Source organism: Phaethon aethereus, assembly GCF_964289735.1.
Source record: "Phaethon aethereus genome assembly, chromosome: 7".
Classification (NCBI taxonomy): domain Eukaryota; kingdom Metazoa; phylum Chordata; class Aves; order Phaethontiformes; family Phaethontidae; genus Phaethon; species Phaethon aethereus.
In genome coordinates, this window is record NC_138583.1 from 17,476,876 (window position 1) to 17,493,027 (window position 16,152).

General features: G+C 37.0%; 1 protein-coding gene across 6 annotated transcripts in view; it reads right to left on the minus strand.

Moving 5' to 3' along the window:
- Positions 1-2,877: 2,877 nt before the first annotated feature.
- KAT6B (lysine acetyltransferase 6B) overlaps positions 2,878-16,152 on the minus strand; it is a gene marked incomplete at its 5' end in the record, with an annotated part of 110,623 nt that continues 97,348 nt past the window's right edge. For all 6 annotated transcript variants that reach the window (XM_082002258.1, XM_082002257.1, XM_082002256.1 and 3 more), the window contains 5 exons: positions 2,878-6,897; positions 8,835-9,147; positions 10,371-10,637; positions 11,255-11,414; positions 13,597-13,828. In XM_082002258.1, the coding sequence (XP_081858384.1) occupies positions 4,412-6,897; positions 8,835-9,147; positions 10,371-10,637; positions 11,255-11,414; positions 13,597-13,828 (3,458 nt within the window). In that variant the 3' untranslated portion in view covers positions 2,878-4,411. The remainder of the gene's footprint in view (positions 6,898-8,834; positions 9,148-10,370; positions 10,638-11,254; positions 11,415-13,596; positions 13,829-16,152) is intronic.

The following is a 16,152-nucleotide window of genomic DNA, read 5'->3' on the forward strand; positions in this document are numbered from 1 at the left end:
ATTGCAATGTACTTCAGAAACTAGGAGCTGCTATTCTTGCACAGAGACAAAAAATAGCACAACACTGATTTTTTCAAGAAATAAATTAACGGAACTCCATATGCCAGTGTTTCTACACATGTTACTCGAAGGCCTTAAACATGGCTTAATGAAGCTTATGTGTTCTTATTTAGTAGATGGGGAAAAAACTACCAAAACTAAAGTTATGATAAAGCCAGAGCTGTAATCCTACCTTGTATCTTCTTACAAACTCCCTCCCTACTCCACAAAGCTCAAAAAAACAACTTTTGATCAATGCATACCCCAGAGCTTCATTATGGAAGAGCTGACCTATATTACTCTATAGGTCATAAACAACTCTGGAAATATATAGTTTTTAAGAGAAGTATTAAAAGTAAAGGGAGTCAGAAGAACAACAGTCTCATAGGCCTTTACTACACTGGTCAGTTTGCTTGCTCTGTAGATGTCAGTCTCTCCAGAACAGGCTGTAATAGGATCACCCCCAGCACTACAGATACTTGTCAGGCCCATTCTTTCTATTTACCACACTGTATATAAATGGAGTTTGTATCCATCAACTAGCCTGCCTGCCAAATTAAACTTATAAACTTTAGCTTATAAAACTAAAACACATAGCCAGTGATCTAACATGAAAGTTTTGTATGTTTAGAAGTCTGCTGTTTCTGCTGGTATCACACAGCTTCTTACAAACGAAGTAAAACAGTGGTTATATTTTGCCCACTGCTAGGAAATCAGGTAGCCAGTGCGTGACAACACTTTACCATTCCTATCTTTGCTAAAGGGCTAGAGTGCAGCTTTCAGGAGTGCTGTCATTTGGCAGCTGCCAGATGAAGTAGGTTCTGCTCCAAAGACAAGTATCTTCCCTAGAACCAGGTCTTGCCTGAAGCTCTTGGCTGGTACAGCTATGCTAATTAAGCAGTTCCGAAGTAAACACGCTTATTTACTTCCCAGCTTTTTTCCCTACCATTCTCCCAGAATCAATTAGACTAAATCAGAAAAGGCAAAAGTTCTGGAACATGTAGCTTCCACAAAGTAGGCAAGCCTTGCAAGGTGCTAACTAGCTAACTAACAAGTGTTAGCAGCACTGACTTCACCTACAAGCCAGGTCTGTAAGGTATGTACATGCAGAATGAGGCAAGTTTATTTCCTTCTTGCAAATCATTAAGTGGTATGAAGTATCCTATTTGTCAGATCAAAGACTAAGATTGCATGGGCAGGGAAACCTCCTGCATTTCACAGAAATCATCTATGGCAACTCTGTGAAAAATCCTTTTGAGATACCAAAAGAGCGAGCCAATTCTCAGCTGGGGTAGTGCTAGAGCACAGTCAAAACTGACACTGCAACGAGCACACAATACGCTGGTAGATCTGTCAAGGAAAAGATATCCTTCTTTATAAAACAAATTTTAGTGCAGCAATGCAATTCACAGCTGAATAGGTGTGAAAACATGTAGGCAGGACATCCATTTGTCCTCCTGAAAGGAATTCAGTTCTGAAACAAAAAAATAATACTGGAAACTTGCCTGTTGTGCACACACAGTACATGACTTTCCACACAAGTTTTAATCTATGTATTGCAAATACAGAATTTATGCTGGAGTTAGGATGCTCTGTTTCAGGTTAGCAGATACTGAAATGGCAAGGTCTGATTTGGCTGTATGTTACAGGCTTGTAAACCTAAAACTAAATAGTAGTGGATAAAGACTGAGGTGCCTTTTTCACTCACCATAAAAACATACAAATGAGAAAAAAAAAAAATCACAAAACATAGTGCTACTTTGAGATGCAATTATTCAACAAAGATACAAGGTCCTAGTTATACACACTCAAAGGCTGCACATTAACTGTGTTGAGTTCACATTCCCTTTCCTAAGCATAAAAAAAGGTGACAGTGACTTGAAGACACACACACATATAGTTTAAGTACTATGAATACTCTCTACCTTCAAAAATAAATGCAACAGTGTAAGTGCATGAACAAAGATCTTTGTTGTATTGTGCTCTCCTTACCATGCATTCTGAATCCTAAAATACAAGTTATTCCAATTACCATTTGACCAGTAATTTTAGCTCCCATTCAGATCCACTATTTTAGATTCTTGCTCCATTATATTTAAATTGAACAGGTTATGCACATAAATCTGTAGTATCAATTTCTTGATTTGGCAACACCACACACTTTAAGGGTTTTATTTAAAGAAATACATATTTCTCTGACTTTTGAGCATTATATCGCCTACAAAGCTGCCTTCTATGATGGAATGGGGACATACAGAGTTTTCAGTCGAGACAACCAATCCTTTCACCTTAGCTAGCAACCTTCCTGCAGCATCAGTGGGCTAGAGGTGGGATTCAGTGGCAACATTCACATTAGAAACCTTCTGAAAAATTCTTACACAGATTTTTTTTGTCTGGTGCAGATTCACACACACCCAATTTAAACTTGGTCCACTCACAAGCTCCATGTATGGACAGCCTTCGTGATTTCTACAGACCTTCTATTGCTAGATTAGAAGTGTTCATATATGTGTGTATGTGTGCACACATATAACATGCATATACACAGAACTCAGAGGTTCAACACAAGATTTGCATTGTCTTGTAATCCAGCTACAATGACAAAGGAAGAGATTATAATTCTATCATTAAGATACAGTCCAAACATCATGTCTGTTACTATCATAATACCCTTTTACATATATATTAACACTTTCTATAGGAAAGAAGTTTCATACATTAAATATTGACAACCTTGTAACGTATTAAATACATATTTATTCAATATTTTATTAAGATTATTAAAAAAAATAATCTTAGATACTCTTTTATTTTCACAAGGTGTATGCAATTATGATGAGTAACCTACACTTAAGCTCTAACAGCCTAATCCAAACCCCATCAACTTTAATGGGCTTTAGATCAAGCATGTGAGAGCACTGTAACAAACACTGTTTCAGGAGGTAATTCCCATGCAACATCAAACTATGACAAGACACAAGAGGCTAAAAATGGCTCATCATAATTTATTTTATGTTAAAATGTACAGCTTGGGGGGTGTTGTTTTTTGCAGTTTTTATTTTTGTTTCTTGGGTGGTTTTTTGTGTGGGTTTTTTTTTTTTTTTTTTTTAAGTGACTGACTAAAAAGATTAAACAGATAAATACAAGAGTGTCACTGGGTCCTATTTTTACATGTATCAAGCCTCTTCTGTTCGGCCCTTACAGTCACTCTGTACAGGTACAAAGGCTACAAAAAAGGAAGCAATATAAACAGACACAAATAACTTTTGCCTTTTTACATGCGATCTGTAAGCTTAGTTCGAGCTATTCACACGCTACTGCTCTATTTTTTCCCTTAAAAAATAACTCCAATATTTTATAAAGATAGAAAAATCTACAGATGGAATGAAAATGTAAAGTTAGAGGCATTTCCATAAAATAGCAACTTTACACCAAATTCACTACTTTTTTTTAAATCCTGCCAAGTATTTGGACATATATGAAAATGTTTCAAAACTTGACAAATAAACACTGAGATGTTTCAATCAACAAAAAACATAACAGTATTTATAAAACAGAAAGCTGCCTTTTTTCCTACCCCAGCCCCAAAGAAACTGGTCACAAAAATGGAAAAGAGTCTCAACTTTACACTAAACATACAGCAATAAAACCCTTTGAACTAACCAAAATGTGAATAGCTTTTGCAGCTTTTTTTTTATTATTTTTTACAAGTTTTATAATTAACAAAAATATAGTTCTGTTTTTTTTACCCCTCAAACTAGGGTAACCTAATCAAGGCAAAAAAATTAAGAAATGGCTTACTGTTAAGCACAACACTTGTACAGTACTACAAAATGCACTGTCACTAACAAAGACATTAGCGGCATGCGGAAGTGTCACTTTCAGAAACAAAATAATACAATAAAAGAACTGCTAAAAGGCATTTACATGTGGGGAAAGGAGAGAGAAAAAGCTCACGATCCAGTACTGTCTAATAGTTTTGGAGTCCATTTATCCACATTTTTAATGGGAGCAGGCACATAAAATGGCTCTGAACCATTAGCTGCTGTGTAATTGCAGTTCATAGAAAGAGTTCTTCCTTTCCAGAGAACTTCAAGCTCAATGAAATAAACAAGAAATGGAAAACCACCTAATTCCCCCCAAAGAAAAGAGAAGAAAAGTTAAAGCCCACAAAGGTAAAAAAAAAACCAAAACAAGAAATAAAGAAAAAGAAAAACTTGTATAAGGCTTTCTGCTGCATACAGCTTTTAAATGGTGCCAACAAATGTTTTTGCATTCACACCAATTGCTGGTTTTGAAATCGTACTCTCCGAAAGATATTTGTGCAGATCAATCCCATATGCCAGTTTGGTAGTCTGTCCCTCCAAAGGGCCTACCTTCTCATGTAGGATCCATTAAGAGACTGTTTAGACATGCCTGTATTCATGTAGCCATGATGCCCCGGAGGAGTGTACATCATGTTACTGTGGGGTGCTGTCTGCATTGGTTGCTGTGCATATGGCTGAGTTCCCATCATCCCCATCTGCATCTGCATAGGGTACTGGGGTGTTTGATTCATATACCCATGATTACTGTGATATCCACTATTCATCATCGGCTGGGACATACTATAACCATTCATAGCATTAAGGGTATTCATATTCATGTTCACTGAATTGACATTATAAGCTGGGGCTGGCATCAAATTTACACTCATGTTCATACCACGCTGCATTGTTAAGGTCCGCGCAGGCCCTTGCATGGCCACAGTCTGCGAAGCCCGCCCATAAATTTGTGGCTGATGGGCTGCAGCAGCAGGTGGCAGAGGTGTGGATTTGGTTCTTACAGAAACGTGACCTTTGCTGGCCATCTGAGTCTGCAGTCTTTGGGTGTGGGATATTCCAATATTCGATGAAGTCATATTACGCTGCAAAAGGGGAGGTGGCAAGTTCATGGGAGGAGGAGTAAGGTTGGGGGGAGGGGTCATGGTAGCCTGTGCTTGGGGTCCTCCAGGAACAGCATGTGGAGACTGAGAAAGCTGAACAAGCCCTGTATTACTTAAGGGGGTGGACAAAGAGGCACTGTTTGCATAGGAAGTTACAGCAGCTGAATGGCTGTAAGGCAAAGAATGATCCATAAGCGTGTTAGTTAACTGTTGCAGTTTGGCAAGGCTGAAGGTGGCAGATGGCTGTGAGTAATGCCCCGCTCCAAATTCACTCTGCCCCATTCTTTCATATAATCCAACGTTGGCATTGCCAGTCTCAGGGATTTCTGTTAACTGCATAGGTGGTGTAAAATTAGTGGCCATGCTGCACTGGGATAACTGTTGGTTGCTGCTTGGAGGCCTTTCAACAACACAACCTTGGGGAGATTTTACATTACAAGTGGGAGGAGAATTGATGTTTGTTTGTTGCATCATACTGCAGCTTCCATTAATGTTAGACATCTGCTGTGTCACTGCACAGCTACTCTGTGTTAGGTTACTAGATGTAAGGCTACTGTACGAGCAACTGTTTTGTGAAGAGTTGTTTCCGCAGATACTACTACCCATTGTAGAATCGTAACTACTTGGGTTTTCATAGTTCTCTGTCGTGCTCTCAATGCTCCCTAAGTCACTAAACCCACTATCCACAACTTGTTGCGAATGATCAGAAACTGAAGGAACATCCATCATTGGGCTGGTCTCCATGTTCTGTAGAGACGGCACAGAAATGGCACTTTGATCTGGGCTGATCTGAGCATAGCTGTTCTCTAAAGGAGCAACGTTTGGACTATTAACAGAACGAACTGACTGGCTGGGATGAGAGTGCACAGATGAAACCGGGCTACTGTGGTCAGACTGCTGACAATCATCCAGTGTGGTCATTTGGGGACTTTGGTCATTATGGGCATAGTTTTGCAAACTTCTGCAGGCCTCTTGAGTCTCTGCACAGTCCTGAAATGCATCTTCATGTTCACTTGCTTCTTGGGTTAGAGACTGTACTGCTTGAACCGTCTCTGAATCAATCTCCATGGTCTCAGTATTCTCTCCCTTGAAATCGGAATGTAATTCTTCACCAGTTTTTTGGTCCTGGTTGTTATCTCTATGATCATCATCAGATTCAGGCACCGGGTCTGAATCCGTAGCAAGTTCTTTCTGGTCACTGTCACACTCATCAGCTGCAAGGTCAACACCACAATCCATTAAGTCCTCTTGATTTGAACTACCAGTTTGAACATTTACGTCTAAAAAAGATTGCTGTGTTTCCAGCATTTCTTTGAAAGCTTCACCAGGCAATTCCTCTTTCTCCACTTCTGTTGAACCCATGTGGCTATCGTCTTCATCATCTGCATCATGGTCCTCATTTTGAGAAGGTTCTTCATCCTCCTCCTCCTCCTCCTCCTCCTGATCATCCAAATTCACGGACTCCTCTTTTTGCAGAAAAACCTCTTCTGCTTTGTCTTTTTCTTGATCTTTTGAATTGATTCTACCTTCTACATTCCTTTCTTCTTCCTCAGCTTTCATCACATCATTTTCTTGTTTTTCAAAGGGTTCACTGGGTGGATGCAGAGGTTCAGGTTCTACCTCTTTTACTTCATCATCTGGTGGTGGTAATACTTCAACAGGCTCTTTAATCGCTTCCTCCGTAACAGCAGGAACTGAGCAGGGCTTGTCTTCAGCTATTTCCTTTTGTTCCTCCACCAGCACCTGATAGTCAGGCTCCATAGGAGTCTCAGGTGGCGTGTATAAGTTAAGCTTAAAGCCAGGTTTTCTTTCTTTGCTTTGCCTCCATTTAGATGGACCACGCTTAACTCCTTTGGGCCAAGCCTGCTTATTCTTTAAAGGTTCAAGATTGTCTTTAGTGGTTTCTTCCAATACAGCTACATCCTCTGTATTACCTTTGGGAGGCAATAGATAGAAACAGAAGAAAAGTCTTAGCTTGCACAAACTAATCAATATTTTCAAACATAAACCCAAAAGTAATTTATAAACCCAAAGTGTATTAAGAAACTCAGGAACAAGAATTATAAACAGATCTCAAACCACAACAGAATGACATAGTATCTACAGCTCAAACACACTTACACAGATACGTAAAGTTCTTCTTGTTTGGTGGCCTTTTAACAGTGACCATCAGAAACACCATTTATAGGCTAGAAGAATCCCAGAGATTTAAATCACAAGACATGCAAAAAACTAAAGCAAAAATATTGTCCAAATATTTGATTATCAACCTTTGTTTTTAGAATAGAGGTATGCCATCACTATATAGACATTGATCTAATGCATATTCATCTTTCTTGACAGTAATAACATGAGAGTCGGGTGTTCCCTGTTTTTGCTGTTCTGGAGGACAAGCCATAGTAAGCATATAACAGTGCTTTAGTACCAACACTGAAAAAAAAAAAAGATGGTTCATTCTAGTATCTTCTCATGGGCAGCATATCATGGCACGGTTCACAATACATGACAAAAGACAATTGAAATTGAACACAGAGTGCATCGCAACACTAAAATAATCCATTGACTAAAAAACTACCCAAACACATTCACTCCTCTCTCCCCAGGTGCCACTCACATATACACCAAAAAAAAGGAGAATTCTCAGGATATAACATGCTGCACTTGGGAGCGTAACTGCTTCAGCGATATCCCTTTGCCAAGTTCTGCCCCTCACTGCAGTGTTATAACACTTCTATAGTCAATTAACGTGATGACATGGTCCATGGACAAATATACAATATCAGTCTAGTTACAGCAGTGCAAAGATGACCACTAGGACATAGCTGGAACATTCTGAATTTGCTACTATTAGTTTAACTCATTTCTGTTAAGAAGCAGGAAAAAGTGTTAATATTCTAATATACCTGTGCGCTCGTTTGTAACAGCATCAGTGTTCATAAGCATGGTTACTCTAGTCACACAAGAGCCATTTAAAATAAAAATCAGTGTATGATCCCTCAACTGAGGATTGCGAAGATTAAGCTTCCCATGCAATTATGAAAACACTAAAATAGCACCCATTCACTTAGTGAAAATATATTGACCTGAGAGTCCAGTCATTCATTCTGGAATTAAAACTTGTAAGTGTAATTTGAGAGCCAGGAGGTCAAGGGATGCGTATACGTTCAGAATATCTCATTAGTAGTTTCACTATCCATCCATTAGCTTTTCTGCCAGGAAATATCCTTGGAATCAAACTAGATAAGCAGCTTTGAAAGTACACAGTTAAAACTACCCCTCTCTTTTGTGGGGAAAAAAGGTAGAGACCCCAGTGCTGAGGATATACCGTGCCCCAGAAACAACACACATTTCATGGAATTACCAACAATGCTGAATAGAAAGGTATTTGTGTAAATCAAATCTTACTTTTTGCTTGTTGTTGTATCCTTGGTAAAGGATACAAAACCAATATTAAACAATATTCCAGTGATACCCCTGCTCTGCTGAGTACAAAATGTCCTGCTGCAGGGACATAAAAGTTGTTTTTGGCAACATGACAAGGACTGCAGTGCTTCAGACTGGAAAACATTTGTTTTCTGAACACAAAAAACAGATTATAATATTAATGGGTCAGGAATAACAAAAGAAGTAAACACAACAGAAACAAAACAAAAACCTGAAGCCACCACTGAATTCTAATAAACTACGTGAGATTAATGACTCCAGTAGCACCTCTAAGCAGAAAGCATTATTAAGATAGTAAGATTTTAAGACCAAAATGGCTAAATAGATCTTATTAAAAATTTCCAGATTCATGACAAAAGCGAACATTTCCTTTGAATGCCACCCAAAAAATTAATTTCATGAAGATGTAAGAACTTTTTCAGCTTACTTGTACAATTGTCTTCACTCCTATAACAACAAATATCTTTCTCCTCCTTGTTCTGTTCTTCCTCTTCCTCTTCCTTCTCATCTTTCTGCTGCCCAGGTTGATACTCAAAAGCTTTTCTAATCACAGGTTTCAAGTCATCATCTTCCCCATCCATCTCACAGGTAGGTTCCAGCTGTGGCATAGGACGTTCTTCATCTGAGTTATCAAACGGCTCATTCAACACCTCTGTTGTTTCCGAAATTGTCTCTGTTGTAACACTGCTATTAATCCTTCTGCGTTTACGGCCCCTTTTCTTTTTCAGTATAAAAGGTCTCTGAAAAACAATTCACAAATATAACTCTTCCTACATTCCTGTTTGTTAGCTGACTCTGGACATAAATAAGTAAGTTTTTGTAAAGTGAGTTTACAATAATCTATTTACTCACTCAAAAAAACACCACCTTACATTGCATCAAATTAAAATGTAGACAGAATATAAAATTAAGATGTCTAAACAGTTAAAATAGGTATGTATCTATACATGCACACAAACCTTTCTGTGGGTGAAAATTAAGACTAGGATTTTCTTCGTGTTGTGACTTTTACCTTCTTTTGTCAAATAATATTAATAGCAATATTACGCAGATTGTACTTACACATTTTTTCTCTGTAGGTTTATAATTACCCAACAACCTTCATATGTATCAAAGTTTAGTCTTCTACATTTCTGGTTTCTGCTATTTTAGAAATAAGTACGTATATAGAAAAATAGGTAACAGCGAAGGAAGTGCACCTCAAGCTTCACATGGGTTTCAACAATACACTAAAAGAATCTACAGTCGGCTGCTATAAAGAAGAAAACCTGTTCAACAGATTATATTTCTATTATTATGCATTCTCGCAGATTTATGCTTATTTTAAAGTTTACTCATCTAAATTATAAACAAAGGGACACTCCAATTCCCTAACTCTTAGAGACACGTGCTTTAAAATTCTGGGATGCTTAGTTTACTAATTTAAATCATTCAAACAGTTAGGTTTCAACAAAATTAAGAATTATGTAAACACTTCAGTAACCAGAATTTAACATTTAATTCTCTTGGAAATTAGAAGATTATGTGTAAAAAACCCCTTTTGTTTTAACTGCATTTGCTTTTGAAAAACAGTATTCCCCTTTAAGAAGTTCCTATATTAAAAGCAATAAAAATACAAACCCCACAAGCTGGACTCCATCTTAAAATGAAAAAAGGAAGAACCATTAAAATACTGAATACCAATACCAATGCCAAACAGCAGGGGGCAATGATTATTTTAAAAATTAACAGGAAATTATGATTTTGTGTCACCAGTATTTTGCAGTTCTGTGAAAAATCCTAATGATAAAAACTCGGACGGAGAGGAAAAAACAGAAGACAGTTGTTCAGTTGTCCAAATATATAAAAAGGATTACAACAGTCTCATAAATGTCCCTAAAAAAAAAAGAGGCTGTTATTTCAATGACAATTTGATTAAAATCAGAGATGAATTACTATAAACCAAACCACTGAAGTAACGCACCTTTCTTTTTATGGCCAGCGACTGTGGCTTTGTCAGCCGGGGAGGCGAACTTTGCTGATTCTCATCCCCGCCATCCTCCTCACTGCTTTCCTTAGATTGCTCCGTGGATTGCCCTCGCTCCCCTACTACTGCCACACTTTCTGGAGATCGCAAATATTTATTTTTAGATTGTACTTTTGCAGGTGATTGCCTACTATTACTTCTTGTGGAGAATATTTCTTGCTCTTCCTTTTCCCAGCAGCTAGCTTGTTCCATCAGACGCTCAGCCTGAAGGGTTGAGGTTAAAATAATGGGTCACTGAAACAGCATTTACTTAGCTATATCCTTTACATTCAGCTAAAGAGTTACAATAAGTCAACCCTGATTAGCACTGCTGGCTAACCTAGCAACAACATTTCAGCTGAATCATCTAGTAGCTCTTTTACAACAGTTAGGATAACAAACCAAAGAAGATTGCATTTCATGGGATATTTAGCACTATTAATGATGCAGCGAATTGATTTAAGTCCTTTAGCACTACATTACATGCCCACTGACATGGATCACTTTGAGCAAGTTCATAACACAAAGAATCAATTGACACTGCAGCCCCTGAGCTCTGCACCAAATTTGATCTGATTACATGCTCTTCGACTACCTCGAGTGATAAATACAACTTCATGACAAGTGATTCATGTTTTAAGTTTTCATATTCACCCCCCAAAGCTACCATGTCTTGCTGCACAGCTTCCAAAAATTGTGCATTACAATAATATCAGTATCCTCTATCATTAAACAGTGGTCAAAGTTACAACTGCTCTATTTAAGACAGCCTAATGTTGACTATTCAGAGCGATGAAAGCCAAAAGGAAGGGAAATTCAGAATAAGAAGTTTCAGCTATTACCTCCTTTTCTGCTTCTCTCTCTTCTTCAGAAACTGCAGCATTAGAAACTAACAAAGGAGTCCATCTCAAGCTTTCAGGATCTACTTCATTGATACGTGGATTCGCTTTCAGTTTCTCCATATGACTTGAAATCAGCTTTTCCCTTCTAATAATTACAAATCTACAATCCAATAAACAGTAATTTATTTTACAAAGTGATCACCTAAAACAACCTTCCTACAGTTTAAATCCTTTTCCACAATAACCTGTGAAAATATATGGGTAAATAAGTGGATTCGAACTAAACATATCAGCTGACAGAGATAGTTAACATGCATACACTACTGACTATTTACGAAGAGAAAGTGAGGAAACAACAGTTTATGAAGTGAAAGCTCAATACTGAACATCACTAAGGCAACAGAGAGGAACGTAAAGGTTTTATAGTTGACTACTCTAAGTAGTCAACCCTAAGAGGTTTCGTGTTGGCACTTCAGTCACTGACAGAATAGTTTCCAATTTTAATATGACATACAAGCGCAAATAGAAAACACTGTAGATCACCAAGTAAAGCGTGAGAAAGTAGTTACTATTACAACTGAAGATGGCAGCTAACTGAACAAGAAAGCAAGTTAGAAACATAGGTTTCCTAACAAGCATAAAAATGTACTTTAGTCCTATGCTGTTGCAGTAGAAAACAACTCTCTAATTACTATGAAATTAAGTAGTATATCAAAAGTAGGTAAAGACTAACATAATAGCACAGTATGCTAATACACTACCACATAACCCAAAATCCCGTTATAAAGAACTACACAATTTGACAAAACAAAAAAATACGCTTTTTTTGGGTTTTTTGTTTTTTTTTTTTTTTTTTTTAGCAAGAATTTCAAATGCTGTAAAAATCAGGCAGGTTAAGTGACAACATTGCTTTTCACTGAGAGAATGCTTTAAAAAAACAAGAATTAGGTCCAGGTGAACACTTTTCACAGAATTGTGACAAACTTCTACTTCACTACATGTAAGAAGAATTAACAAAATGTAGGAAATCATAAGAAGCCATACCCGATTCCCAAGGTAAGTGTCTGGCAGTAATCTGAAAGATGTGATTTCTTTTCCTGACTCAGCCACTGGTGTTCTGGATACCTTTAGCCAGGTCAGTTCATGTCCCTGTCTAAGCTTTACTACCTGTGAAAAAAGACTAACTGACCTTGTTCATAAAGTATTTTGAATTCTATAGATGAAAACACATTATTTCCTAACTGGCTGTCAGTATTCAGGGGCTGTAATAATTTGTGACAGGGCAGAAGCTTCATGCAAGTAATGAATACATACTTGATTCTTCCTAAAAATGCCTTTGTCCCATCAGGTTGTTCATAAATAAGCATCCCAGAAAGTTTGGGATGCTTATTTATGGACTTTATTTATTAAGGTTACGGGTTAATGCAATGACCGCACTCCTCTTATTACTCTCATAACACCAGGCCGTAATCCAATCTCCTTTTTGAAGACTTGCATTCTTACTAGTTCAAAACTTACTAATTTTGAATACTAGTACTGGTACATTATTAAGGCTGAGCTATTCCTGATCTCAGTTTTATTTCAACCCACTGTTTGTAAGGCAGTTTTGCTTAATTATAAAGTTCCTATGACTGGAATATCCAGAAAGATGTACGCAGCTCTTCAGAAACACAAATACCATTGAAAGTCATTTAAGGCATTTTATGAAAAACATAGCCCAAACAACAAAAACAATCTAAAACCTAAAATATCAATCAAGATCATTAAGAGAGAAGATATTCACAAAACAGGAACTCACCTTCCCAGCGCACTAACTTTCAATACCGATTGTAACATTGAATAGAAACTTTAAAAAGTCATTTGCATTCCCAGCATCTTGGGCAGGAGGACTTCATGTAGAGCTAATCTGATCGCATGGCTTGCGTGAATTCAGTAATGACTGAAGAAAGGGGTGTGAAGAGACTGCCACCCACAAACCCGAATTTTTCTCTCACTGGTACTCAAAATGATATTTGCAAAGCAGGAGTTGGGAATTGTACTTACAGAAGATGATACCGAATGAAACAAAATTCTTCACTGAAAATACTTCAAGCTGGCAACATCCTTCTAATAACCATTGACATGAAAGAGGATCCAAAAACCCACCATTTGTTTAGGGAGAAAAACTCTTTATGTTAAGACCCCATTAACAAGACCCAGCTGTATTGACTTCTTCAGTAAGGTGGTCATCATTAATTTTAAAGCCAGAATTTTACAGACATTTTTCACATCAACTGTTTTGTAAGTAGAAAAAGCGAATGTTTTGTCTCCGTACTTTTTACATTTTTACAAGATTCACTGACCTATCTTCTCTTTTATCTATCATGCTATGTTGCTGCAGGGTTGTGGCAATATCATGTGGACACATTCCAGTAGCTCGACTCATTCCTTTGATGCTGATTTGTTTTTCATGGTGGCAGTTAAGGTATTCTAATATGACACTTTTCCAGTAAGCCAAGTATGAAAGACGACCCAGATCAGACAATGGCTTTTCAGGGGATCCTGCTTGACCTTCTCTTCTGGAAAGTAAATAGCCTAAAAGGAAAAGAAACAGAATACCTTATTGAGATAACAAAACTAAAGAATTTTAACTACCCCTTAAGAAAGTTGGTATTAATAGAAAGATCACCATGACTGATTACATTATTGGTAACTCTAGCAATTAAGGAAATCCTATCCACAAAAGAGATTGGTTTTCATCATTATAGTGACATAGAAAAAGATTAAATCCTTTTAAGAGACTCAGATCTTATGTTACAAGAATCAAACATTAACCAAAAACTCCCTTTCTAATCATAAGGCAAGGAGGAAAGAAAGAGCCAACACGTTTCCAACCAGGTCTCATCATACATGATCTCATTTAGAACTACAACTGTCTGGCCTTTTGAGAAACTTTTACACCTGAATTACATCACTGAAGCCAATAATTTTCAGAAGAATCTCAAGAGGAAGTGTCATGGGTAATATCAGTTAAGTCAGTTTTCTTCAAGAAGCCCCAGCTGACGCAAGTTTTTGATTAAACAGTTGTTGTATTTCAGAGATGACATATAATTCACAAGTTGAATTACTAGGAGAATTACTTTGGAAAAATAATTAAAAAATAGGCTCCCTTAATTTGTGTTTAAGAACGTTCACGTAATTCCAGTTTGCAGTCTTCAAGACAGTAACCGATCAGCTATTATACCACCTTCACTTTATATTCTATGTATGTTGTAAGTCCTTTTTAATTTTCTTCAGCTTTAAGAAGCTTTTACAATTTAAAGGAGAACACACCTGCTTGGAGATAACAGAAGAAGTCTGGTATTTGCCACCATTAAAACTGATTCAGGAGAAAAAAAAAAAACAAACACAATTAATAAAATACATCCTTTCACAGCAATTCATCCCTCCATGACACATTCTGCACCATACCTTTGCAAACACTAACAAAACATGGGCCTTAAACACCACGTTTACAAAAAGCTTATTCTTCCATAAGCACGGACATCATGCTTATGGAATTACATTACTCAAAGTCATTTGGAATCCACCAACATATATGGTTCTTTTGCCTTCCAATATTCTTAAATACCGGTGGTTTATTTTAAAGTTGGAATCCCTCCTTTTATTTTTCACAGATTGCTTTAAAACATATCTAGTACAGCCATGTCATTTGCTAAACAAAACCTCCTGACTTCTTCACAAATTTTCTCCTCACCTAGTTAGCTATAAAATAAAAACATATGATTAACATCCAGCTTTGAGTGAAGGAGTGGCTGTTTCCTTCCTTTGCTGTATGCTCTACGATATACAAACTGTACACACACACATGCTTTTATATCTATAAGAAAAGAGATAGGACATGCACATACATACATACATACATGGATATTTACTCAGTCTGAAACAATGGTCTGGTCTTCCCTTTTTTTGGGGACAATACAAAAGGTTCACAACAGAATTTGGAAAATACTAGTCATCATACTAACCTCCAGTTTGCATAAAAATGTTTACACAGAAAAGCAGACACCCTACTATATTTCAATTGATCGATAACAACATGGATACTGAAATTAGTAGTATACCCTTCAGATCTATTAGCATGATTTATGATAAAATACCAGAGCTTCAGGAGGAATACAATTCCACATCTGCTTACTTCCACATAGCACACAGATGCCTTAAGCCTGCCTACATCTGCATGGTAACACTGGAAACTCAGCAATTAAATTTATTCTGTTTTACAGGAGAAACACTACCTTAAAACTGAAGAAAATGAAGGTGTTTTAACATTTGAAGTCGCAGCATATTATTTTTTTTCTTTTAATACCTGGATTATATACTACATGTAATAGTTGTTGACAGGAAAAGCCAAACTTCACATTCAAAACCAGATTGCATCCTGAATACTCTAAAGGTGAAGAATTGTTGTTTTACATCCAACTGCACAAAAGGAGACCTATAGCATATAGCCTATTGTACCAAGAAAGAATTTTGGATCAGCTTGTTTACAAAATACAAAGACAAGTTTTACACTAAGACATCATTGCCTATAGAAAAACATGCAAAACTGCAGCAGTACAAGTAGTGATAAAGTCTCAACACAGGAAAAGAAAGTGAGAATAACTTAGATTTTAAAAATAAATCCCTGTGAAGAACTTAGAATTGCTTCAATTCAATTCAATAAACTTTACAGTTTAACCTGCCAACTTCACATTCAAGAAAACTTGGGCACTAAGAGGAAGTGTTTTTCACCTGTTTGCAAGGCCTGTATTTCGTTCTTGTATTTCATCATACTTTAAAATTACTTTGACAAGAACTTTGTTCCCCTGCTACCAGTTTCCTCATACATAACAGGGCTGTAACTATACTTTCTTGGT